Source organism: Furipterus horrens, unplaced genomic scaffold (genome assembly GCF_987537825.1).
Source record: "Furipterus horrens unplaced genomic scaffold, mFurHor1.1.pri manual_scaffold_3, whole genome shotgun sequence".
Classification (NCBI taxonomy): Eukaryota; Metazoa; Chordata; class Mammalia; order Chiroptera; family Furipteridae; genus Furipterus; species Furipterus horrens.
In genome coordinates this window covers 180,481,459-180,507,821 of record NW_028327173.1, presented here as the reverse complement: position 1 = coordinate 180,507,821, position 26,363 = coordinate 180,481,459, and the positions used below count along the sequence as shown (strand labels likewise).

The 26,363-nt window shown below is 40.5% G+C and overlaps 1 protein-coding gene across 1 annotated transcript in view; it reads right to left on the bottom strand.

The window, feature by feature from the left end:
- Window positions 1–26,363, bottom strand: part of PRKCH (protein kinase C eta) — a 204,397-nt gene that overhangs the window by 117,748 nt on the left and 60,286 nt on the right. Inside the window, exon 2 of the mRNA XM_090270959.1 lies at window positions 22,553–22,616. Within this exon, the coding sequence (XP_090127085.1) occupies window positions 22,553–22,616 (64 nt within the window). The remainder of the gene's footprint in view (window positions 1–22,552; window positions 22,617–26,363) is intronic.

Here is a 26,363-nt window from a genome sequence, read left to right as displayed (position 1 = left end):
ATACAGTACACAATTAGTGTTTAAACAATTTTGTAAATTAAAATCAATTAAAGACTTTTTTGAATTTATTATATTTTGCCATTAAATATATTATTAGTCCAACAAAACATGAAGTCTAAGTAGGTGAACTTAGATGAGACGCTGGGAAATTTAGTAAAGACCTTTGATTATCAAAAGGGTCAGAATGCACTAAGCCAGCTCATTTAAGGTTCCCTCTGCTGAGATCTACTAACACCCTAGAATAAGGCCCTTTCAGTTAAACTGATAATGAGAGATCAGAAAAGATAGTCGAGAATGGGGGACATTAATTGGGGTTTTCTTTGGTAAAGAGATCTAGGGTACACACAACTGGGAGAAAGCCCTTTCAAAGGAGTCTGCCCTAAGGACCAGCCTCGCCTTTAGAAATAAAAGTAGCTGTCAGTGCTTAATGAAGGGGCTTTAAACCCCACCCTGTACTGGACCCCAGCCCCTCCTGGTCAGGTATGAGCGCTACTGAAAAGGGGAAGACATGAGGAAGATAGAATTTCAGGGCCCCCATGTGAAGCCCTTATAAATGTCATATACAAGTAGGTCCCCTTTAATTGTTTAAGTGCGGCAGAATGTCGGGTGGGACTTGTTCTGTTGTCCCAGAATTTTAGCTGAGGACAAAAGGCACTAAATACCTATAATCTGAGTTTGAGAACCCCTCCCATCAGGGCTTTCTGGAGACAGGACCTCTAACCCCACCAACAGTTCTGCACTGCTCGCCCAAAGACAGACCAAGCCTGAGAAAGGAAGGGGGTGACGGCATGAGAGGAGTGCGAGACTACCTCCTTCCCAACCTAAAGCTGAGGGAGGGAAGCTCCAAGATAATGATTCTTGGAAAAGAGGAGGGAAACGAGGAAGGAAGAAATGGGATGTTGGACCTCAGGACAAGTCATCACCCTCCTTGAAGGTGGTCAAAGGGTACAAACTCCTGGCTATGAAATAAATACGTCACGGGCATGTAATGTTCAGCATGGTGACTGTAGTTGATTGACAATACTATATCACATATTAGAAAGTTGCTCAGAAAGTAAATATCAAAAGTCCTAGTTGTATCTTGAACTAGTTCTAGTTCATGAAGTTAACTGGACTTACTGTGTTGAACATTTCACGATACATACAGATATTGAATCATTATATTTTAAGTCTGATACCAATATAGGTCACTCTGAGCAGCTCGGTCAAGGAGTACAGCATTGAAGTTTTCAAAATGAACAGAATTTATTCTAAAATACTAACATGAGATTGTTTTAAAACTGAAGGTGAGTAATACAACTGTCCATGGACAGATAAACAGATAAACAAATGTAGTATTTACATACAATAAACCGTTACTCAGCCATAAAAAGGAAAGAGAGTCTGACACATGCCATAGCATGAATAAGTCTTGAGGACATTATGCCAAATAAAATAAGCTAGTCACAAAAAGACAAATACTGCAGAACTCCACTCCATATAGGGTATCAGAGAAGTCAAATTCATAAAGACAGAAAGTACTTAATAGAACAGTGGTTGCCGGGGGCTGGGGGGCAGCAGGAACTGGGGTTTATTATTTAATGGTTAGAGTTTTTGTTCTACAAGAGTTCTATAATGTTTTTAAAAGAGTTCTGGAGATAGATAGTGGTGATGGTTGCACAAGAATACAAACATCATAAATACCACCGAACTGCACACTTAAAATGGTTAAGATGATAAATTTTTATAATATATGTACTTTACCAAAATTAAAAATAACTTCATAAAACAGAAGATAGTAATGGATGTGTTAATTAAGTAGATAGTGGGAATCCTTTCATGATGTATGTGTAAGGATCACCGCAAGATACAGTTTAAACATCTTGTGATTTTATTTGCCAACTGTACCTCAATAAAGCCAGAAAAAAAAAAAACCACCTTAGGGTAACAGGAAAGTTATAAAATCAGCCTGATATGGTTTTTTAAAATGCACCACCCAAAGGGAAAGAAGATTCCACATAGTCTAAAGTAAGTGTTGTTTAAAAAAATTCCTATAAATATTCCCAATGAGAATTCTCATTAAACTGATTCTATCTCCTCAATCTTTCAAGTGGCTAATTCTCTTCCCTAGTTCTCCTTCTAGCTGGAAATGAAAGTCTGGATGAAACCTCTTCCAAAAATATCACTCTGACATAATTACTTAATGTCAAAGTTGGAAGGGATGCAGGCTCTGCAGATGCTTATTAAAACGGGAAATGGTAGGAACCACTTCTCTTTCTATCTCCTCTGTGTTTCACTTTATACCCTTACACACCAGCGTGTTGTGGAGGCGGGGCACAGAGGTACACACAGAACACTGATTTCCAATTGCTTTTGCTTTTATTTGTGAGACAGAACATTTAGGTAGGGGAAAGGAGTGGGCTGGAGCTGAGGTGTCAGCAGAAGAGAGGGGGCAATGACAGAAATGGAGTAAGCACAGGAGTTGATATGGGAGGAAGATGACACTGGGGTCTCAGTGTGAGGTGTTTGAAAGATATCATGGAACTAGGGCTCAGGGGGAGAACTGAGGCTAAAGGTAGTAACTGAAACTCTCCCTGAAGATGAAAGACCCTATTAAGATGGGTGCACGCTTTCGAGATACAGGAGGAGAAATGGAGGCCCATGAAAGAAACCGAGAAAGGACAAAGATGGGAGCAGGATCAGAACATGACAGCACCCAGCAGAGGGGGTGCTTTCTTTCATCACCTGCAATAGCTCATATTCAACAGAACCTGGGGATAGAAGACACATGCTGATTGAAAGAAGGACTGGATGCTGGGGCTTGAATGCTCAGCATATAACTGGATACAGGAAGCAGACACCAGGCGAGTGATGTGCACTGCGGACACAGGTGCCGGGGCGGAAACCACAGGGACAGTGAAATCCCAGGACTAACAGAGATCCCCAGCGATGTGAGTGAAAACAGCGGTGGGCTGAACACTGGTCCCTGGAGAGTTACAAACTGAAGGGGAGGGGGAGAAGTCCAAGGATACAAAGAAGGAAGAGTGAGGGAGGTACAAGGGCGATCAGCAGACTCCGGAGCTGTGGAAGTCAAAAAGGGTTAGGGCCTGAGGTGGACGGAGTGATGAGCAGTTCCTAATGCACCAGAGATGTCCAGTAAGGTGGAGACTGGAAACTTCTGAGTGGACTTGGCAATATGTTCTTGGTGATCTAATCAAGAGCTACTTGAGCAGCACGGTGGTGATGGAAACCAGAGAGCTGGAGGAGAAAACAGAAGACAACGAAAGGGAGAGCCTGTACAAAGACCGCGTTTTCAAGACACCTGGGTGAAAGAGAGAAAACAAATTGGAAAGTCATCAAGGAGGTGCTGAACAGATTTTTAGGATGAAGAGGCTTAGCCATGTTTACAGAATGGAGAAAGAAACAGGGAAATGGAGGACATAGAGGTGGGGAACCAAAGTCGTGAAGAGGCACAGATAGATCTTCGGCAAAAGTAGAAACAGCTGTTGTCTGGGACAAAGGCTAAGGAACAAGGAGGGATCAGATAAATTGGTAGGGTCAGGTCATGTGAATTTGGTGGAAGTAACATAAGGATTGAATGACAACATAAGGAAGTAACATTAGGATAGATTGAAAGGCACACCATGTTAGAGATCCAATTGGTGTCTTTTATTTTCCTTTAATCTTTTACCTCTGGACTTAACTTTTTAAACACATGGAATGGTTATCATAACTGTCTTATCGTCTTGTCTGCTCATTCTAACATCTGTGTTAGTTATGCGAGAATTTCAATTTATTGATGGATCTCCTATTATAGGTCATGTTTTTTTGTTCCTTTGCGTGTCTGGTAATTTTTGACTGGATGCCACACATTGTGAATTTTACTTGTTGAGTACTGGATAGTTTTGTATTCCTGTAAATATTTTTGAAATTCATTTGGACACATAGTTAAGTACTTGGAAGTAGTTGGACCCTATCAGATCTTGGTTTTTAGACTTGTTATGTGGGCCGGGAAAGCACTCACTCAAGGGCCAGTTAATCACCAGTAGGGAGGTAACATCATTCTCTACTCAACTCAATGATTCATGAATCTTGAAGTTTTCCAGTCTGGCTGGTAGGAACTAGCAGCATTCCTGGCCCTGTGTGAGCTATAGGCAAAGTTCTCTCTAATCCTTTTGGATGGCTCTTTCCCAGGCAATGAGGGCTCTGTTGAAAACTCAAGGGGGATACTTTGCATATCTCTGGAGTTCTCTCTCTGGGAAGCTGTCTCCTCTCTGGTACTCTACCCAGTGACTTCTCACTGCTTTAGTTTTCCTGGGCACCAAGATCCATTCCTCAACTAAGAAAGTATACTGGGCTCCATCTGAGAGGGGAAGGGACAGCGTCCAAGAATACAGTGGGGTGTGCAGAAGGAGCACCTTAGCCACAACAGTCCCCACTGCCACACTCCATGGGCCAGAAAAGGTGCTAGAAGCAGGAAGCAAACACCCATATCTAGACTCTGTTCACCCTCACAGGCAGCAGTACCTACTCCCCAAGACCCCTATAGGGGAAGAGCCTTTAACATACTTTGATGATACCTGTCAGATGTCCCAGAAGCAGCTGAGCTTAGCCTCAGCCCTTGAGATTCATATAGCCCTACCTGCAAGCACCATGGAGCAAAGAGGCTAACCCAAATCCACACAAAAGTTAACTTTTTCAGCACACATTTCTCTTTCACATGCAACAAACTTGTGATTTTGTCTCCAAAAGACACAACAGATATTTGAACTAATAATTAAGTACTGGATTTAAAATGGACTTTCACTTGAAAATAACACTATCATTAACTTGAGAAGGAACTGGGTAATGGTTAACCCCTAAATAAAACAAGCCAGCAAGCAAGCAAACCTTGCTTATGAACTCAAACAAGAGACACCATCTGGTAATACAAAGGCAACCAAGCCTGTAAAATTAAAACCACAAAAGTCAATATACACTTTAACTTATACATGAGAAACCAATTTAATAAACTAAGGAAATACTTGGGACAAGGCCAAAGGCTATAAAAATATCCACATGGAGTGAACCAATAGCAATTTGTGAACAAATAACAAAGCAAACCAGAGTGGCTCCAAGCTGATGGACAGCACTCGGTCAGGTCATCAGGCTGGTGACTAGACCTAATGAAATCCTAGTACAGAGGAGAAGGTGGGGGACAGGGTCCAATGCTGCTTGACAATTTACAACGTCTGCCCTGGCACTTAAATTACGGCCCTCTAGAGATAAAAAATTAACTGTAAGTTGCCTATATGATCTGCTTGTAAAACACATGTTCTTTCTGGGACCTAGAAATGTCTTGTAAACAAGAACTAGTTAACATTAACATGGCTATGGGAAGAAGGCACTCGTTGTAATTTTAGACCTGTGTTAAAAGAACCAGCCAACTGTGAGGGCTGGTGTTTAATATGATCCCAAAGAGCAATGCCCTGGACCTACTGCTCCCTGGACCATGCTAGACAAGAAAGTAGACCCCAATTCCCTATTCTGTTGCCCTACCAACACTCCTGCAGAGCACCTATAGCAGTGGGGCTGCCCATGAATACAGCTGGTCTACACACACACACACACACACACACACACACACACAATATGATCCATGGCACAATCAGCACCCACAAGGAAAGGTAGTGCCAGCAGCATCAACCCAAGCATTAGCCAGATCCTCAAGGAGTAACTTGGGAAAAGGTATAGCATTGACTCTGGTGAGCAGATCTAAAAATAGGGGCAACATGTGTTCTCTGTGGGGCCAGCAAACAGGAAACTGGCAAAGCATCACTCCCCTCACAGGTAGTAAATCCTTCCCATACCTTCTCTCCCACCCATGGCATCACTGATGGCAGCTACTACCAAAAGCACTTAGACCCACAGACTGGAGCATGCCTTAACCAAGCCTCCCAGAATGTGACACATATGTGAACTTCAATTGTTGTCCAGGATTTGAAACAATGGCTGAGAAGGGGGTGGGGGGTTATGTCATCATGTTTTCCCCAGCGTCTTTCAGATGATTCACCACAAAGTACGTGGAAATAAATTGGGTACGGATTTCCTTAAAAAATGGGTGGGTGCGTATTCTGCATCAGGCCTTAATATAACACTTTGTGGGTAAGTGCAGGTGCTTATAATCTCATGTAACCTTCACAACAATCCTGGGGGTAGATACCACTAGCTCCATGTTTCACACATAAGGCAAACATTATTCAAGGTCACACGGCTAGAAAGTACAGGAGGCAGAGACAGGTCTGTCTGATCTAAAGCGGATGCCCTCCAGTACCCATCCCGCATCTCCAGCACCATAAGAGGTCCTCAAAGGCAATTCCCAGTAAGGGAGGGGGAGCTATCTGTTGGGTTCTGTTAAGGAAAAATTTAACAATAACACCAGAAATTAATTTGGGGGTGGGGAGCATTCAGGAAGCTGGAGGCATCACTAAAAATAACCTATTATCTGAAACCCTGGCTTATTTTCTGGATTAAAATAAAAATACAAAGAGAGATTTATCTTCTATCCTTCCCCACCAAAGCTCCCCAGAACGTTGAGACTCTGCATGTCCCAAACCAGAAGTGGGAGTGCTGCTGGGTAAGGCCGGGATGCTGAATGGTGCAGGAGAGGAACCTTTATGGTATTCAATGAAGGGAAAGTGTTTTCAGTTGACTCCAGCAAAGAAGATCCTTCCCCTTAAAAGACAACTAAAAATGCCCCTGTGGCTACTTCACACCGCCAAGTGCATACACCGAACAAATAGTCAGGTTCAGGATCACACACTGAGAGATGGAGGTTTGGAGGTATAAAGTCACAGGGAATTTAGACAACAGGGAGGGGCTGGGGAAAGAGGTACCCAGGAAAACCCTGCTCTGACCAAAAGGGGCAACGTGAAGAACTTTGAAAGGATTTATTATGCCACATAGAAAACAAAACCGGTCTGTGGGCCAGCTTCAACCCACAAGCAGTTCACATTCCCTGGTTATGGGTGGAGGGGAACAGCCACAGCCTACACACAGCCGATACTCTGCATATTAGAGACAGCCCATAACAACTGGACTTCCAGTGCCCTCCAGGCAGTCACAGAGGCAAAGACCGAGAGTGAAGGACATGGAACACCTGAGGCAGAGGTGTGGAACAAGACATGACGATCCCAGGTATACTTGAACAGGACTATGAAACTGTTCCTTCTGCGTCCCGTCAGAGTGCTCCCTCAGGGTCCTCGCAGGAGCTGGCAGGAGATATCAGAGGCCTACTGAATCATCACTGAAAATGGTGGTTCCCTCCCAGAGTTAAGCTTCAGTCTTTGCAATGAATCTTTCCTTCCTGAAGTCCAGTGTTAGAAACAACCCCTCATGGTATTGTTAGGCCCTCCTCTGCCTGGGTGGATTCTAAGTCCGTTAGATAAGACAGCCTTACCCAGATAGGCAGTCCCTTCTACAGAATGGTATCTGAACATCACCGACTTATTTATATGAGTTACTGTATTGCACCTTTTCTAAGAAATAAGTGATTCATTTTACTGAGACACCCAAACTCATCTGAATTTTCATTGCCCAAATCCCCATAATAGTGGGATTGATATAGGTAAACTAAATGCTGAAAACATAAAAATAGCTCCCAAGGTAGAGACTAACCACGTTTATATTAGGCCCTTCCTTCCCTGGCATTCCTCCCTGCTTAAAGGTATCGTGTTCCCGCCCACCACACGAACGGCTGCTGTTCTCGCTCTCTGAGCATCAGGTATGGCTCACGGTACAACTTACACAGCTTGCACAATAAAAAGTGGGTGCAGGGTAAAAGTGAAATCTTGTCGCTAATGCAGGTCATGAATTGACAAGCTGCTCCAATCACAGCAAAGCCCTGACACAGTGAATCCGGGTACCAGGTCCCTCACCTGTGAAAAAAAGACCAACAGCTCTGGAAAAACTGATGACGTCTTCAAATATTTTTGCAAAAATAACCCGCTTCATGAGAGTGCCGAGAAAGTCAGCATGAACTGGAAGATGTTATCATGCCTTCAAATCAGTGAGAAAAGTACACACCATGATATTTGATCTGTTCTTGGTTCTAAGAATTAGCATACAGGTGCCATTGTAACTCAAACACTGATAAGTGTAAGATGAAAAACTGACTTCCATAACTTTTGTTGTCATTTTTAAAGACAGAGTACCAAAAAAAACCTTTTAAAACATTTATCGTTTAAAAAATGTTGGTTCCCATTGTAACTAGAATCACATTAAATTGTTTTTCCCGGTTCCAGTTACTCTAAGAGATGAGAAATAACTATAAATTGTGTCCAGTACAATAGCTGATAAGCAGCAAAGTGAACATTCCTATCCTGATTTTACTATTTGCAAGCCTGGTTTGAGTCTCAGCATTAGTACATCGGGTTTGCAGACATTAGCAAGGTCCTTAGCCTCTGAATCTCATTTTCTCCTCCTAAAAGGGCAAAAACTGTAACAGCATTTCTAATGACTTTTAAAATAAGTCATTTGGGGTTTTGTCAACTCTTAAGAGATCACACCAAAGTGATACACTGCTATGCAGAGTGTTTTTTTTTTTTCCTATGTGTTTTCTTCAACTAGCAAACCTCCCAATCGTCAAAACTTTCCACTCATCAAATTAAATATGATTTAGGATGCAATGGGGGTGTCCCAACGTGGCCAACCATTAGAACCAGCCAAGAGGCTTATTAGGAATCCATTTCTATGGCCACTTCCCCAGAGATTTTGATGTAGTCTAGGGCCTCAGGATATGTGTTTTTCAAAATTGTCAAGTGATTCTGTTATTCTAGAACAGATCCTCTTTTGCCATTTCATACTTTTTGAAGGCCCTGTTTTCAGTAATTGGTAAATTCCTCAATCTAAGGACTCAGATAATGGAAGTGTCCTCATTTCCAAGAAACATAAAGTTATTACAGAGACTCAATAAAAATTAACCTCCAAAAGGTATGTACAAATTCTCTACCATGTGCCCAGACTGAGCTCCAACCTATTTACTTTTCCAGGTGTTTAGCAGACATGTCACTAACATTTATTAAAACTTCACAACAATGATACTTTCCACCAAGTTTAAGAAAAGAAGACTCCAGCTCAACCTCAATTTTCTGACTGTGTTTTAAGATAGGTAAGGTGCACAAAGAATAATTTCTTAATAACCTGTGACTAGAATTGAATTACAGCTAATTATATTTAGCAGTGTATGGCCTTGTTATGTATCTCCAGACAGACAATTTGAACTTTTAATGCTTATTAGATCCTCATTTAGCTTCGAACAGTAAGAAACCACGATGGAACTTGGGAAAGTCTTCATGATAAACTTAAAAGAGTTTTTGCTTTAGCAACTTCTGTTAAATCATTGTAAATGACTGTAATATGTCCAATCAGCCAAATGGTAGGCCAGCATCAAATATAGGTGATTTTCACCTAAGTAACAATGGTATGTTCCTGAAAAGGAAAGTGACATTAACAGGGTGCTGACCCTGTGCCAACAATACTAGGTACCTCCTCAGGAGTTCAGCCTTGGTCCTCTCCCTGCTGCAAGCTCTCACTCACCAACCACACCCCCCACTTTGGGTCTTTTACTTCTTCTTTACCCTTCCCCCAGACAACCCTGTGGTTCAAGCCCTGCCTCCCTTCAGATCTCTGGCTCAAATGTCACTTGATTTGAACAGAACAACACACACAGCCCTTATCTCTGTCCCCTTAGCCTGCCTTATTTTTTTCCAGTACATTTATCACTTAGTATATTATGTTAATTTGTTTAATTGCTTGTGTCTCCACCCATGCACCAAATTTTGTGTTCTGTGAGAATAAACTAGTGTCATTAGTAAGTACATGCACACACACACACACACAAGCATGCATACGTTATTACATAATGTTATATGTAAGTTCTCTTTGTGTGTATACGTAGATGGTTCTCTTATTCACTGGGCCCTAATGGTGATATTTAGAAGTATTGCTCAACCCAGTATATTTTGTAACTAAAGATAAATTCATAGAGGAAGCAACTGCTTTTATCCAAAACAATGTGAGATGTTGCCACTTACAAAATTCAAGGCAATTTCTGACACACACAAAGAATGTATCTGCAACCCTAGGGCACTGCACACCTCCCCCTGATTCTGTGTGTGTGTGTCTCTCTCTCTCTGTCTCTCAACCTCCTGCAGAGGGTCATCCAGCACTGACTTGAGATCCAGATCAGACACCAGGATAAAATCATAATGCTAAAGACAAGTTTCATGGGGGAAAGGAAGAAACAGGTCTTCTTACCTATCCATGTGCCCAATGACACTGGCTGTTATTGGAAGAAACCTAATAAAAGAGATGTCCCTATAATTGGCCTGGAAAACAGAACCTCGGCTGCCTTGTTCATCTGAAGCAAAAAGAGCAGAGATATAAGGAGTTGCTAGAAATGAAATCGAAGCATAATGAAAATAGACTCTGGAGCAATTAATTTTTCTATCCAAAAAATTAAATCATTTCTGTTTTACCCAAATCTCAGTTTCACTGAGAGAATACCACATTAGTGTAATGTCAACTAAAATATAAATGTGTGTGTGTGTGTGTGTGTGTGTGTGTGTGTGTGTGTATGAAGCCTGAGAAAATTAAGGAAAGTCAAATTCTGCATTTCGCAAGAACCTTGATTTCAAAGAGACATGATGATTAATTAGCAAGTGCCACATGAAGTGAATCTTCTAAGCTCTGTCCATAGACCTTTGAACTATTTTTGAGGTTCAGTTTTGAGTGCTTACATCTCTGACCACTTGCTCAGAAGTATTGTCACCACATTGTTCTGCTCAAATAGAGCAAAGGTTTAGCATAAAACAGCCAGTAACAGGCACCTCTAAAGTTCGCAACCACCATAACTTCTGGGTTGTTTTGGTGTCATTTCCTGACCTTCCTCTTTTTTATAACAAAAACTGGCTGAAAACATACATTGCACAGTAAAAATAATTAGAAAAAAGATTACAGTTTTTGTGCCTATATTACCTCTCACCTATATAATGATCAGTCTCCAATATAACATACACTAATATTTGTCAGTTCCTTCTCCTTCTGGTCACTAGAATTAAAAGTGTTGGACTTCTGGAAGAAAGATAAAAAGAAAAGTTGACCTAGAAATTTTAAAAGTAATTTGGTCTTAGGACCCTTTTATAGTCTTAAAAATTGAAAACTCAAAATTGTGGTTAATGTGAGTTTTCTCTGTCGATATTTGCCATTATTAGAAATTAAACTTAAAATATTTAAAGATTTTTATTTAAAATAACAAATCCATTGTATGTTAACATAAATAACATTTTAATGATTGATAACTATATTTTCTAAAACAAAAATGTCAATAAGAAAAGTGATTTTTTTAAAATTTTGCAAATCTCTTTAATGTCTGACTTGGAGGACAGCTGGATTCTTAAGATCTGCTTCTGTATTCAATCTGTTGCAACTTTGTTTTAGTTGAAGTAAATGAATAAAATCTAGCTGTACACAGAGAGTAGTTGAAAAGAGTGTTTTAAGAGCTTTTTCAGATAATTGTGAATATTCTTTGATACAACATCAAAACTCAGCAAGTGATAGTTTCTTAAAAGCTAGTTGCAATGTGGAACCCAAAGCCATAATCAATGAACTTTTCACACATTGTTACATTAAGTCCATTAGTCTATCTTATCCTTTCAGTGGATCCTTGACTCATACATGGCTTTGTAACATCTTGTATTCGTCATTTTGAACATACAGGTTCACTGAGTTATGCAGATCTTATCCCAAATATTGACATATTTTACTATGAAACATTAAAACATCACGATTGTTTGTTAATACCAATAACAGACTCATTTGAGAAAAGTCTTTTTGAAGTAATGGAAGCTGACAAGCTAAAATGGTGGATATAAATGTTCCAAAATGGAAGAACCCAATTCTATGATCGGCATCAAGTAGTCATAGTGTTTTTCCTCAAAATAACCAGCTTGCTACATTCATTTTTAAGAAAATACCTGACAAGTTGCCGAGTCTCTAGAACCACAGTTTGTCATTTTTTCCAGCAAAAATGGTGTGGCATGGGAAAAAATGGCTAGCTCTGCTAACAACTCCATCATACAAGTGTTCTTCCTCAAGACCCAATAGTATTTCAGTATGTGGAAGCGCTTTATGTATAGCTCCCATTTTGAACAGAGAATATTATGACAGTATATAGTCAACGGTTGAGCTTAACATATAAAATGTGTACTGCTTCAGCAAAGACATTCTTAAGTGAAATTGGTTTGTTTTTCCCTGCAACTGTATGGTAATGAACTACACTGGCTATGCTGATGACTGTACGTTTGGTATCTTGATTGGTTCTAAGATGCCAACTGTCCCACCATTTCTTTTGCACCATTGGTACAGATAGCAACACATTTAAAAAGGAACATAACATCCTAGTATTATTTTTTTTAAGTTTTGAATTACAGGCCTCCTGAAAACATCTCCAGAACTCCCAGAGGTCTGTAGAACCATACTTTGAAAACCAATTAAATTCTGAACAAAATCACCACTTTAGAGTTTTTCATTAACGGGCAATGAAAGTAAAAGAATTAGTCAGGATGATAACTGGGGTATAAGTAGGCAAAGAGAGGCTGAGCTCATTTAATTTTTTACTTTCTTCTGCAGTCTAGCTGAAGGTGTGCATTAAAAAACCCTACTGATGACGGCTCACTCTTCCCAGAGCTCTCTGAGCCATGCTGATATCTGAGAAGGTGGTACCTTTCCCAGGTGAATGTCAACCTTTAGGTTTAAGAAGGAGGGACCCGAGGGAAGCTTTGCAAAAAAAAAGAAAAAGAAAATCATCCCAAAAGGTAACAAAGATCTGAGGAGGGTGGGAATATACCACCAAGAGGACAGTTTTCTTCCAAGGTAGAATGAAGAGAAAACACAAAAATGCTTCCCTGAGAGATGGCTGGCCTAAAAAGACTTTGGACCTCAACTTCCCAATCTGAGCATGTGCCTGGGTCTGGCACGAATGGCAGCAAATCAGTGTCTCTGAGCTGCCTTCACCATATGCATACTGAGCATCCCATAAGCCTCAGGAGTTTGTTGTGGGGAGCAAATAACACACGGGATTCCAAGAATGCAAAGAGATAATCAATTACCAGCACAAGAGGCCATCCTGCTACCAGAAAGAAAATAAAACAAAGACTGCCGTTGTCCTTTGCTAAATTACAGGCCTTAGCACAGTCTCTGGTCCTCAGAAGGTTTTTAATAAATGAGCGGGCTGATACGAAGAAGAGGAGTGAGAACACTATGTATGACACAAGACAATTAGCCTCAATCCTTTAAAAACATCATTTCTCTTTTGTCCAAGAAGCCAAATCTTTCCCCATTCCCTCAACGCCTCTTTATCTCTCTCCTGTCCTGGCTTCAACCTGGCACTCACTTCCACTAGTAGCTGCAGAACTGCTTGGCCCAGCAGGAGAACTGAAGTGGTCACTCATTCCTCAGCCTGAATATACCAAAGGAATAATTTTTTTAAAGCTAAATTAAATAAATTAAGTCAGCAAGCTGTCACCAGGCTTGACACATGAGGAAGGAACACTGAAAATGAACTGCCATCAGAGACTAATTTTTTTTCTTCTTTAGAAAATGACATGCATTGTGAGTGTTAGATACCGTGAGAAGCTGTGGGTTGCAACTTTCAAGCAGTAACACATGCTTCATCTGTCTTGGTGCGGGTGGCCCCAGCAATTTAGCAGAGAACATAATTATTTGTACACCAGTGGTTTGACACAGGAAACTTGAGCTAAAAACTGAGGCAATGGTACCAAAACAAACAAAAGATCAGAATCTTACTCTATGCCATTATGAACTGCGTTGGCAGAATAAGCAGATACCAAAGTTCAAGTGCACTTTCCATATCCTCCCTGGGAGAAATGTGTATTGGCTCCAACTAACGTAAGAGTATGAAAAAAGGTGGGTAATTCAACTTAGCAAAGTTTTCTAGGCAAGTTGCAAATCCACAAATGGCAGGTGCTTTGTCAACTTTTTGTTTGATAGTTTGTTTTAAAGTTCTTTCCACTCCGACCCCACCCCCCCAAAAAAAACTGGTACAGAATAGCTTCAAGTTTGCTTTGTGAACTAGGGAAAAAAGCATGTGCACATAGAACATTTGTCTTACTATCTTCATAAAGATACTTTCAGCATGAATTCTTTTAGGAAACTATCTTAAAATTAAACTTTGCAAGTGCAAAATGTTATGCAATTGACAGTAGGAGATAATTACTTGTCATTGTAAATGTGAACTTCATGTTGGAATGAAGGGAATTATCTTACTCAGCCCTTCCTACCTGCAGTTTTTGACTCACAGCTTAGTATTTATTTGGAACTTGAGAATCTTTCTGAAGTTCTTTAGTCATTTAAAACTTTTAACTCACCTCTTTGTAATACTTAAAAACTTGGAATTAAGGATAAAATATATACAAACAAAAAAAAAATCCCCCAGATTTAAATTATAAATTAGAATAAATAACATGGGCTCACAGTTAAAGCATCATTTTGATGTCATAGAGGCAACCCAGATTCTGGTTTTTGTCTAGGAAATAGATTTTTTTAAAGATCTTATTTATTTTTAGAGAAGGGAAGGGACAGAGAAAGAGAGGGAGAGGATCATCAATTTGTGGTTGCCTCTGGTGCTCCCCCAACTGGGGACCTGGCCCACAACCCAGGCAAGCGCCCTGACCGGGAATTGAACCAGTGACCCTTTGGTTCGCAGGCTGGCACTCAATCCACTGAGCCACACCAGGCAGGGCAGAAATAGATATTTTATAAATGTGTAGTCTATTTCAATTTTAACTTCTTGGTACAGACAATTTCCAATACATACAAAGGTAAACTGAACAGTACAATAAACCCACACATCACCCAACTTCAATAATCAACTCAGGGCTGATCTGGCTTTATTTGTACCCCATCCCTCCTCCAACCTCTGAATTCTTCTAAAGTAAATCTCAAATATCTTAACATGTCATCAGTAAATATTTCAAAATGTATCTCTAATAGGTGCTCTTTTTATTTTAAACAACCGTAATACCACAATCACATCTACATAACACTAATAATTCCTTAATAGCATCATGGATCCAGTCACTATTCCCATTTCCTCAGCTGTCTTCTGGGAATTATTGCTTACTTTACAAATTGTGTTTGAATTGGGATAAAATATAATCCATATATTGAAACTGGCTACTATGTCTGCCTTTTATTATTTTGTTTTTCCCTCCTTCTCTTGCCCTTTTCTCCCAATTCTTGGTCAAAGAAACCAAGTCTCTTGTTTTCTGCAGTCAGGATTTTAATGATCATATCCCATGGTGTCATTTAATAAGCTCCCCTGTCCCCTGTGTTTCCTCTAAACCGGTGGTAAGATCTAGAAGCCTGACCAGATTCAGGCTTCATTTTTTGGCAGGATTACCTCACACACAGTGTGGTGTGCTTCCATTAGGAGTCACATAATGTCTGTTTTTTTTCCTCTGTGGGCCAGCCATTTAAGTTTGAGGTACCGTGAGTCCAGGCAAACTTCAGTTATGCAACTACATTCTCTCCAATCTTAAAATCTCACCATATTTCTTAACAACATAACAACACACCAACGTCATTTTTTATTTGTTCTCGTATGAGATATGATTTTAACTTATTTCTGTTCTTTCTCTTCCAATGTATAGCAGTTATGGATTTAATTTGACGCATTTTCATCGGTTGTGTTTATTTCAGCTTCTTTCCCCTCACTCCACTCTTCCAGGTAAAAACCAGTCCAACATAGTGACAACCATAAACAGGGCCAGATTCTGATATTCTGCCAGCATCAAGAGGTTGCATTAAAATCCAGGTTTGTTTCATTGCCATAATAAATCTCAGCTCAATTAAGTGGTAGACCCAGTTGTTAGCTACAGAAAATCTTAGCCAGAATAAAAGAAACAGTGGCATGAGTTAGCTTTCTCAAAAGAATCAATCCTTTCAACAGTATCTTCTCTAGCAGCAGGAATTCTGATCCCAATCAAGAGTGATAACACATCTGTCACAATGTACACTGGTCATGGGTTTCTGATCCAGCTGACAATGCTGTGCCTTGGGCTCTGTGAGGGACTTCCATAAAGAGATTCTCTTGTTCTATCTTAATTCAATGATGAGCCCTCCCTGTAGATTTTTGAGCAAGTACGTCGGTTCTTCTAATGCTAAACCTGCACACAGCACACTGTATCATCAAACTTTGAAGATACTACAGTTAACACCAATTCAAACATTACTTTTCAAAGCCTGTTATGTTCTGTTCTTTCTTCAGAATTCATTTCAAAACATTTGATGCCAGTTTGGAAGATGTTATACCATCTGGCAAGAAAGTCCCTGGCATACAGTAAGTGCTCAAATGGTATTGAATGAGTAATGAATATATTAACAAAATGGGTGTTCATTAAATAAACCTTCAACACTGTTTGGTTGAATTTAACAAATTACAATCTATGACCCAGGTCCTTAAATGCTGGTGTTCCACAGAGTTCTGCTATTGGTCAGCCTTAGATTTCTATTATCTTTTCACTGGATGCCTTCATCTATGCGTGCCTCTCCCACTGACATCCAGAGCATTATCGTAGGCTCAGATCTCTTGCCAAACTCCAGGCTTTTATTTCCAATTCCTCTGAGACATGTTCACTTGGGTTTCCACAAGCACCTCCACCTCCACTTGTCTGAAGCTGAATTCATCTTCTATCCCGATGTTTCTACCCTGATAAATGACTCCGAAACATTATCTGAGACTCATCTTCTTTATCCCTAACACCCAATGAATTGACAATTCCTGTTGGCTTCACTGCGTGTACATCTCTCACAGCTGTCCCCTCCTCCCCACCCATCCCCACAGATTCCAACTAAACTCAGGCTCTACTAATATCAACCTTAGGTGATTTTAATAATCTCTTAATGGCTCTCCACATCCTTATCTCCTCTAATGCTCTAATAACCAACACCCACCCCCCCTCCAGCTCCTTGAACCCACTGCTACCAAATCAGGTCTTTCTGTTCTGCTTAAAACCCTTCACCTCTACTAGCCTCAAAGTAGTGAGACCATGAAATTGATCATCTAACCTGGGACCCTTCTGAGAGTGAAATGTGGCCTTGTTTATCGTGACACTGCTACAGCAGACAGTCTGTCCTGGGCAAGCCTTCACATAAGACACTACCATGTCTCCGGCCACATCTCTCCCACACTCCCCCATCTTTGTCTCCTTCCGTTTGTCGTCACTTTCAGTTTCTAGAACCTGTTACTGCTATCTCAGCTCTGTGCCTTTGTACAAAATGCCTCCCCCCCTTGAACTATCTTCCCCTTCTGGCACATTCCTATTCATTGTCAAACTTGCTTTAAGCTTCACCTCCCCTTTGAAGCTTTCTCTAAAACCTTCCGGCTGATCTGATTATATATTCCCGTGGGCCAACACAGTGTCTTGGACTTATTCCTGGCACCTGAGCGAGAGCTCTGCACTGCACATGGCTCACTCCTCTGAGCTCCTTCAGGAAAGTGTCTCCATCTTGTTCATCTCTATCTCCCCAGCATCTGTGACTAAAAGGTCTGCACCCAGCAGGCATTTCTTATGTCATTTCTCAGTCATGTCTTACATTTAATAAAAACTTTTTGCTTTTGCTGCTGTTTCAGCATAATTAATAACGATAAGAATATGAGACAGGATGAAGTAAGTATTCATTAGTAGCTCCTAACACCAGTCCTAGAGATAACAGACCACAGCCCCATTTAAGCAATTTCTTTTTAAAGGAGAGCTTTGGGATTATAGAAGATGAGCTAATGGCAGAACACCTAGAGAAGGCCAGGAAAGGAAAACAGGCATGGAGATAAGCCAAGATTATACTAGTAACTGTCCACTAAATCCTTGAGGTGTCTAGTATAAAATAAAGCCAGCACCAAAATAAAACAAACTTGCTGAGTACACATGGGGTCCCAGGCAGGGGTGGGGAGAACGAAAGGGGTCTTGCCACCAATACAACAGTAACACGGAGATAAGGATACAAATAGTGTAGGATCATGGGGTACCCTACAGCTTTCAAAGCATTTTCCTACATATTATGTGTACAACACACATTAAATCATCTGACCTTCAAAACAACCCTGTGAGATAGAGTAGATCCATCCTGAGGCTCAGCCAACATTTCCTGAGCTTTTACGATGCCTCCATGATGCCAGGCCAATGTCCCTTCTATAGCCTGAGACACACCAGACAGGCCTGACCTCGTATGGCTTCTTTATGTACAGCCCTTCAGCATCCAAAATGGGAACTAGAGTTCCAAATGTTCCATCAGCCAACCTGTCACTTTATGGCTGGGGGTAATCTAGAGCAGCTGACAGAGTGAAACCACAAGCCAAGGACATTCTCACAGTGCCAGGCCCAGATTGCTGCCACAGCTGCAGCAGGCGTGTTGGAGAGGCAGCCATCACGTCCTTGTATTTGACAAGAAAGCTGTGCTCTAAAGCAGCAGCAATGTGCAACTTCAAGCTGAGACTCAGCCTATTAGCCAAACTGACAAGATAAAGCTCCCACAGAGATCTAAGTTTCTAAAATATATCCCAAAGATAAAAGCTCCCACCGATCTGAGGTTCTAAAAAAATATCCAACACATAGATGCTGTAGCTCCTAATATTTCAACATTAAAAATCTATTTCTCATGGATAAAACAGCTCAGTTAACATCTTTTAAAATTTGCAGACATACCTACGAGGAGTACTAAGATATCAATCACTATCACTTTAGTATGAATTGGTCCATGAATTCACCATCTTCCTTATTAGCAACTGTTCCTGGAGAGAAGAGATCACTGAGCATCTTACTGAAGAAAGACACAGTTAAAGGCAGAGACCTGGAAAAACTGATTTCAACAGGCAGGGGAATTACCAAAGATAAACTTGGCCTGCCTCATAATTTTATTCAGGGTCATGTCTGGAAGAAACACAGTTTCAATGACCTGGTAAGAACTCACTCCTAATAAGATTTGACCTTCCTTTCTTCTTATCACTAAACCTAATAAATTAATACAATGAGAATACCCAGGAGTATTCCAGTGCCAGTGTTTTGATGTTTCTAGTGTACAATTAAGGAAGAAAGAAAATAAATAAAACGTAGTCCTAGAAAGCTGGCGTAGCGCTAAAAAAAAGAAGCCATGTAATGAGTGTGGCACAAGCAGGCCTGGTCTGCCAGGCATGGCCTCACTCCATCGGTGCCTTTTAACTTAGTGCAGAAAGACACTTCAGCACATTCAGGATGTCACACTGCTTGTCTCATTTCTCACTACTGGGTTTGTCTGTGCCATGATGGTGCCCATGTTCCATGTACTGTGAGAATGTTCTATGAACAGTGTTCTGTAAGACCACATTTCATTTTATTCAATGAAGCTATAAGCAGACTCATTTTTCTCACAAATTCTGTTATGTACAAGATATGAAGCAAAACAAAAAGACCTATGAGCAGGCAGAAGAACCCCCCCCCAACTCTAATCTAGATAGTTTTTCATGTTCAAGTATCCAGGCTTCTGCTAATTTCATTATTAGAGCAATAAGATCATATGCAGCAATTGAGACAACAGAGAGAAAAATGTTGACATTAAAATGATTCACCTACATGAATAAGACCGTTTGGCTGAGAGGAGAGAAAACCATTTCTCAAAGAAGGTGTCACCAATTGCAAATGTCAATGCCAAAGAGACAAACCATGAAGTCACATGTTTAAAAATTTTCACAAGGATTTTAGTAATGGTGGAGTAGCTTATAGTGGACTAACCTTCCAACAACCACACACAGACAAATAACTAAAACTAAAATCTCTAGAAAATGTATTTTAAAACAATTAGTTGAAAACACTGCAGAACCACCAAAATGGCAGAAATTAGAGGAAATCTGACACATGAAAGGAAGTGCATTAGGCAAGATGTGAATAATGAGTGAAATAAGTGAGATGGAAAAGGGCAGGAACCATATGATTTCACCCACCTGTGGCATATAAAACAAAAATCAACAAACGAACAAAACAAACAAGAAAACAAACATAGATACTGACAACATATGCTGGTTACTCGAGAAGGGAGTGCAGGGAGGACAAAGAGGGTAAAGGAGGTCAAATACATACTGATGGAAGGAGACTAGGCTTCAGGTGGCAAGACACAATGGAGTATACAGATGTTGTCTTATAAACCTGTACATCTGAAACTTATATAATGTTGTTAACCAACGTTACCCCAATACATTTAATTTAAAAATCCCTACTTATAGACCATTTCCCAAGGTTATTCCAGGCTGCACGGGGCAGGCTGAAATAGACCTGAAACAGAAAGTTACCCAGTACTTCATTGGCTTGAAGAGTGAAACAACAAGATTCAGGACCACCAGCTGACTGGAAATTGAGCAGAGAAATCTTGAAAGGATGGGGCCACAGAGAAAAGAATTCCCAAATCCATAAACTCCTCAAATCTGTGGTCCTCCTAAACTGTACATGTACAAGGGAGACTCGGGGAGGTCCAGGCAAAAGCGAGAGGTAGAACCCTGGAGAAAAATGAGTTGAGATTTCAGCTGTTTTCCACTTGAAACCCCAACCTTCCACTGAAACCCTCAATTAGCTCTGCCTTATGAGTAAGGGAGTGTCCCATGACTATGGAATTTGCCAAAAAACTATGAAAAAAATTAAAAATTAAATACTGCACCCTAAAAAGCCTTAACAACTTTAAGGCAATAACCAGTAATATGGCTGCTTGCTAGAAAAGAAAGAACAAAGGAGGAAAATCGTATAATCATCTCAGTAGATAAAGAAAAAGCATTTGCCAAAATGTGTCACTCTTACTTTTAAAAATAACTATCAGAAAACTAACACTGGGAAGGAACTTGAAGCTTCAATTATGATGAAGGGCATCTACAAAACACACACAGCTGATATCATACTTAACGGGGAGAGACTGAATTCCTTCCTCCCAAGATTGAGTATGAGACAGAAGACCTGACCCGGAGAATTCTGATCACAATAAGAAATGAAAAGGAAAGAAAAGCCATAAATATTAGAAAAAGCAAAACTTTACTTATAGACAACAAGATGGTTTACAGAGAAAATCTAGGTATCTACAAAAAAAAAAAAAAAAAAAAAAAAAGACCAGAACTAAACGATTAATTTATTAAGGTCACAGAATAAAGTCAATATACAGAAAAATTCATTTTTATATATTGTACCAGTAACAAACAATTTCAAAATGAAATTTCCATCACTCTGAAAGTTCCCTTGTGTCCTTTCCCAGTCAGTCCCCTGATGTCAGAGGCAATAAACATAATGTTTTGTTTTGTTTTACCATTGATTAGTTTTGTCTATTCTGGAAGTTTGTGGAAATGGAACTACATAGTACATCCCCTTTTGTGCCCAATTCTTCCCTCAGCATCATTTCTGTGAGATCCATTCACATCATTTTGTATATCAGTACCCTATTCCTTCTTATTGTTCAGTATTCCTTCCATTATAAAAATGTAAAACAACTTGTTGACCCATTCTCCTATTGATGGACATTGAGTTTTCCCTGGTTTGGGGTATTATGAATAATGTTTCTATAAACATTCCCATACATGAATTTTGTGGACATACATTTTCATCTCTCTTGGGCAAATGCCTAATAGTAAAATTGTTGGGTAAGAGAGTAGATATATATCTGTGTAAGAAACTCTCAAATGGTTTTCCAAAGTGGTTGTATTCTTATTCTTCCTCCAGCAATGTAGGAGAGTTCCAATTACTCCATATCCTCAGCAACAATTGGTATGATCAATCTCTTTAATTTCAGGCATTCTGGTGGTTTTAATTTGCATCTCCCTGATGTTAAACACTTTTTCATGTGCTTATTGGGATGCTGGTTACATGGCTGTAGCATTTGTCAAAACTCAGACTCTTAACTTCTGATCTGTTCATTTCACTGTACAGTAGAGTCAAAAGTCATACATGGTTTTTTTTTACTGTGAGAGGGAGGGGGTCGGCATCCCTAACATCCCTGTTGTTGAAGGGTGAACTCTCAATAAAATTGGCCTCAGTTTTTTAAAAATTAGGGAGTGAGAGTGAGGGGTGGTACCAAGGGAAGAGAAACAGAATCACTTAAAGGATGTAATGAGATATAAGACTACAAGGAAAAAAAAACTCAACCCTTAAATTTTTTACACATTCAGGGGCCAACTGAAAAGTTAGCCCCAAAACAAAAACCTAAAGAAATTTAATATTCATGAACTAAAACAGGCAAGAACCAATTGACCTAAGGTGATAACGAATAAAAACAAAACTCAGCATACTGTATAAAACACATGATTGCCAGATTTTGGAAATATATTTAATCTGGCAACCCAAACCAACAGACCATTAGGCAACAAAATACCTGCCAGCCTAACTTAAAACACTGAATATTTTTAAAAGCATCTTTTACAAAATATTCTTTTTATAATTTCCATGATAAAATTTTCTGTTGAGTATGAACCAAGATACACAGATACCAGAAACCATCTAAAACTCATTCTTACCTTCAGTGAAACTCCCTGTTAGGGTTATTACTACGAACACTTTCCCTTCTGGCTCCAGATCCACCTAGAAAGAAGAGAAAAAATTGTATATTAGATTCTAATTTTAAAATACTTTTATATGGGCCTCAAATATTCTTACAGAGAGGGCTAAATGTGCAAATCACAGCCACAAATCAGGTCTAAGTCTTTCATTAAACAGTAAAGAGGCAAGAATCAAGTGAAAACACAAGTAACTGTAAAGGTTGGAAGACAATTCTAAAAGTAACACTTCTTTCAGTGTTTCTCTTCTCTTGAATTTTGTTATCTTCCATTTTGGCTCTTTAAGCACCCATAAACTTGGTCATTGTTTTTGAGATGTTCCCTATATTCTGCAACCACCTGTAAGAGCAGTATTTTATTAAACCACATGGTAAGTATATGGAATAGCGAAGTAATGGCAACATATAAGGTAATGAACAAATGCATGACATGGTCACCTGCAAACCTTTAGTTTTTAGGAACGAAAACGTATAACAGCTATCGCTGTTTATACCACTTCCACCTGAGTGCAGGTAATCTCCAGGCAGCACCAGGGAAGGCAGCTCAGAAGCTTTGCAGTCACTACTGTTCACAGGAGTTATCAATGTTCTTGTAAGTTCTTATCTATAAGCTGAGACATCAAGACGTATGTTCTGCAAATGAGGCAGCTTGAAGACTTCTCAGTAGGTCCTATCCTCTGAATGTGCTCCAGCCTCCCAAAGACCTTCACACAGCAAGGTCCCAGGGTGGGGGCAGTGCCCGCCACACCTGCCTGATCATGCTAGCCCAGGGAGGCAGGCTCTGCCCTTTTCATGATGGTGCTATCCTTGAACTACTCATGAACCCTTCTAAGTCTTGGAATGTAAGAAAGATTCTTTTGGACCCAAATACAGAAATGTACAATTGTTTTTAAGTAAAATTTTAAAGATTTCACCTGACAGCCCATTTCTGCTGTTGGCCTTTCATCTAAGAGAGGGAGGGATCCAGCATATTAAATTTAAATAAACTGCTAATCACATGGTGTGGCAGAAGGAGCCCTGAACTAGCCCATGACATAGACTCCAGCTGGACTGACAAAGGTGGTTCTGGGCAAGGTTCTTAACCACCCCAGGCTTCACTGCTGTCATCTGAAAGTCCATGATGTCATTATTCAGCAGTTCTGACGTGGCTGCCACCAGATGATCTTAAAGAGCATTAGCAGTACTATTTATTGTATCTACAGGTGACAAAGACTGAAAGAAAAAAAATGCATTGACCTTACCCTAACTCACCACCCCACACTTTTTGACATAACTCCCTAATCATACAATAAAAAAATGCCTATTTTGTACTGACTCAGAAAACTATCTATATAGCAGCCTATTCTTATAAACCCTCCCTTTCTCTGCATAAAGCCTGCTATCAATGTGGTTACCACCCTATAAATCACCCATGTTCAAATCAGCTACTTGTATTACAACTACTGCTAACTTAACTGTCTTAATGCCATGTGTGAACCTTTATAGAACCCAGTTCTGAAAATAGAGCTCTCTGGAGAGATGACTAAACAGGACGTCAGTCTCTAATTGTCTCACTCTCTGCCTTGACTTGCTTCAAGTCAAAAATATTTTCTTTTTAAAAGCCACGCCCTCACCTTCAGTATAAAGGCCTGGCAGAGCCACATACATTTGACCTCACAACGTAAACTGCTGGCACAGAAGGAGCGGCTGCCAGCCCCGAGACAGACAGACTGCGGGACATCCCTGCGATCCCCTGGACCAAGGCCAGACCATAAACTGCCCCCAGCACTGCTGTCAGGGCTGGCAAAGAAGGCCACTCCACCCTGACGGGTCAGGGGCTGTGCTGACACACAGCAGGGGGTTCTGCCACTTAGAATCAGGACGTTTCACAAGTAGAACAGGTTTGCTCCCACTTCTTTTTTTTTTTTTTTTTGCTTCCACATCCTTGATCCATGCCACCATTGTGGAGGAAAAGCCAGACTTGAATGGCATCTTCAAGCCTAGTCCATCTAAGATTTCTGACCTTAGAACAAGGTTGTACAAACTGCAGGTGGAGACCCATCAGTGGGACATGAAAAAATGGAGTGTCTTCTGCACAACAGGAATTTTTAAGGAGAATAAAATGAAACAGAAAATATGAACACATCAAGTTGTAAAAAATATATATAAAGTACTATGTCAAACTTTCGTTAGCAGTTTTTTTATGTGAGCCTAAGGGTATACTCGGTTTTCATATAAAAATGTATTCATTACTGTCACAGAGAAACAGTCTGAAAAAAGTGGCCTTAGAGGTTATCTGTTTCTACACAGTGTTGATGGGCTGCTGGCATCTATCCATAGTGGCTGCTTGGACACCCGCAGTGACAACCAACTCACCACCCCACAACTGGCCTCCTTTATTCCCATACGTCATATGAAGATCTTTCTCCGAGAGCAGAAATGCAGCCACCAACAGTAGCCACTCATTGACCCTAGTTCTGTCCCCTGCGGCTGTAGCGGAGAGTTTTCTCCAGCTAGAACACCCATTTCAGCTTCTGGGAACAGCTCTTCAGCTTTATTTGACAACTAGCACTCCCTCACGTGTAGTCCAAATGGGTTACCTGGGATGCTACCATTAGCTCCAGAGTGGACATGGGACCCAGGTCTTGCCAGTCAGAGCCTGATTTCCTCCAGAGACGATGACTGACCTGCAGCTACCACATGCCCTATATCTGGCCATCTGAGTAACTCCCTGCCCTCGGTAACTGGTTCAGACTTGGGCACAAAATCCAAGTCAATCTAATTCGGAATCCTGGATGTACAGAGAAGAGACAAGATCTCCCTCCCAAACTCCTTAGCCTGGCACATAGCCCTTCATACTGTGTCCCCACCATCCAAACATATACAGCCTGTATCTCAGTCTATTTTAATAACTTGTAGACTCTCCAGGGAGGCATGTTATTTTATTTAATCTGAGAGATCAACAAAATGGGTTATGGGTCAGACAGTGTACTGGGTAATATACTCAAAATTGTGAAAAATACATATTACCTGCCTGAAAGGTACTGCCTAGTCATTTGGGGAATCTAATCTTTCCGGCTGGACAACCCTTTCCTCTCATTTTTACTTGTCAAACTCCTATTTGTCCATCAAGACTCAACTCAAACTCACCTTTACAGGGACACCTTCCCAGACCTCTTTCAGGTAATTGGGCAACTCTACACCATTACGGAGACTATGGCTAGAACCCACATCATGTTGTAGTCATTATGCCCTGTCCCTTAGGACCCTATCTTGTACATAAGAAAACTAAAACAATTTGTTGAATGGATGACTAAATATATTAACAAACATGGATATCCCAAGTAGCTTCATGTAGGACATGATTTTCTCCTCCTTCCCCATTATGTTCTGTTTCCTCCAGATATGGCCCAATTTCTCCATATCCCCATTAAAGAGTGAACATCAGTAGGCGGGTAAAAACCTGACCGTCCTCACAGGGGAGATCAAGATTATCACCAACCTCAATTTTGACAGTGACAGTGCCCTTTACTGATACAGATACAGGCTGCATGAGCACTTGGAGAAGCCCCAGTGACCCAGCTTTTTTTAGTTGAGTTTGCCATCAACTAAAGCCTCTGCATCTTTTCTCTGTGCTGTAAGGCTCTGCTTCCCACATCCTGTGCAGTGGTCAGCCTCCAAGCCCGAAGAACTTTGTACTTTTTCCACAGAACTTCAGCTTGCGGTTCTAGGCCCCAAGGTTCACCGGATTCCAAATCCAGCTGGTTCATTCACTTTCCTTCTCAGCTTCATAG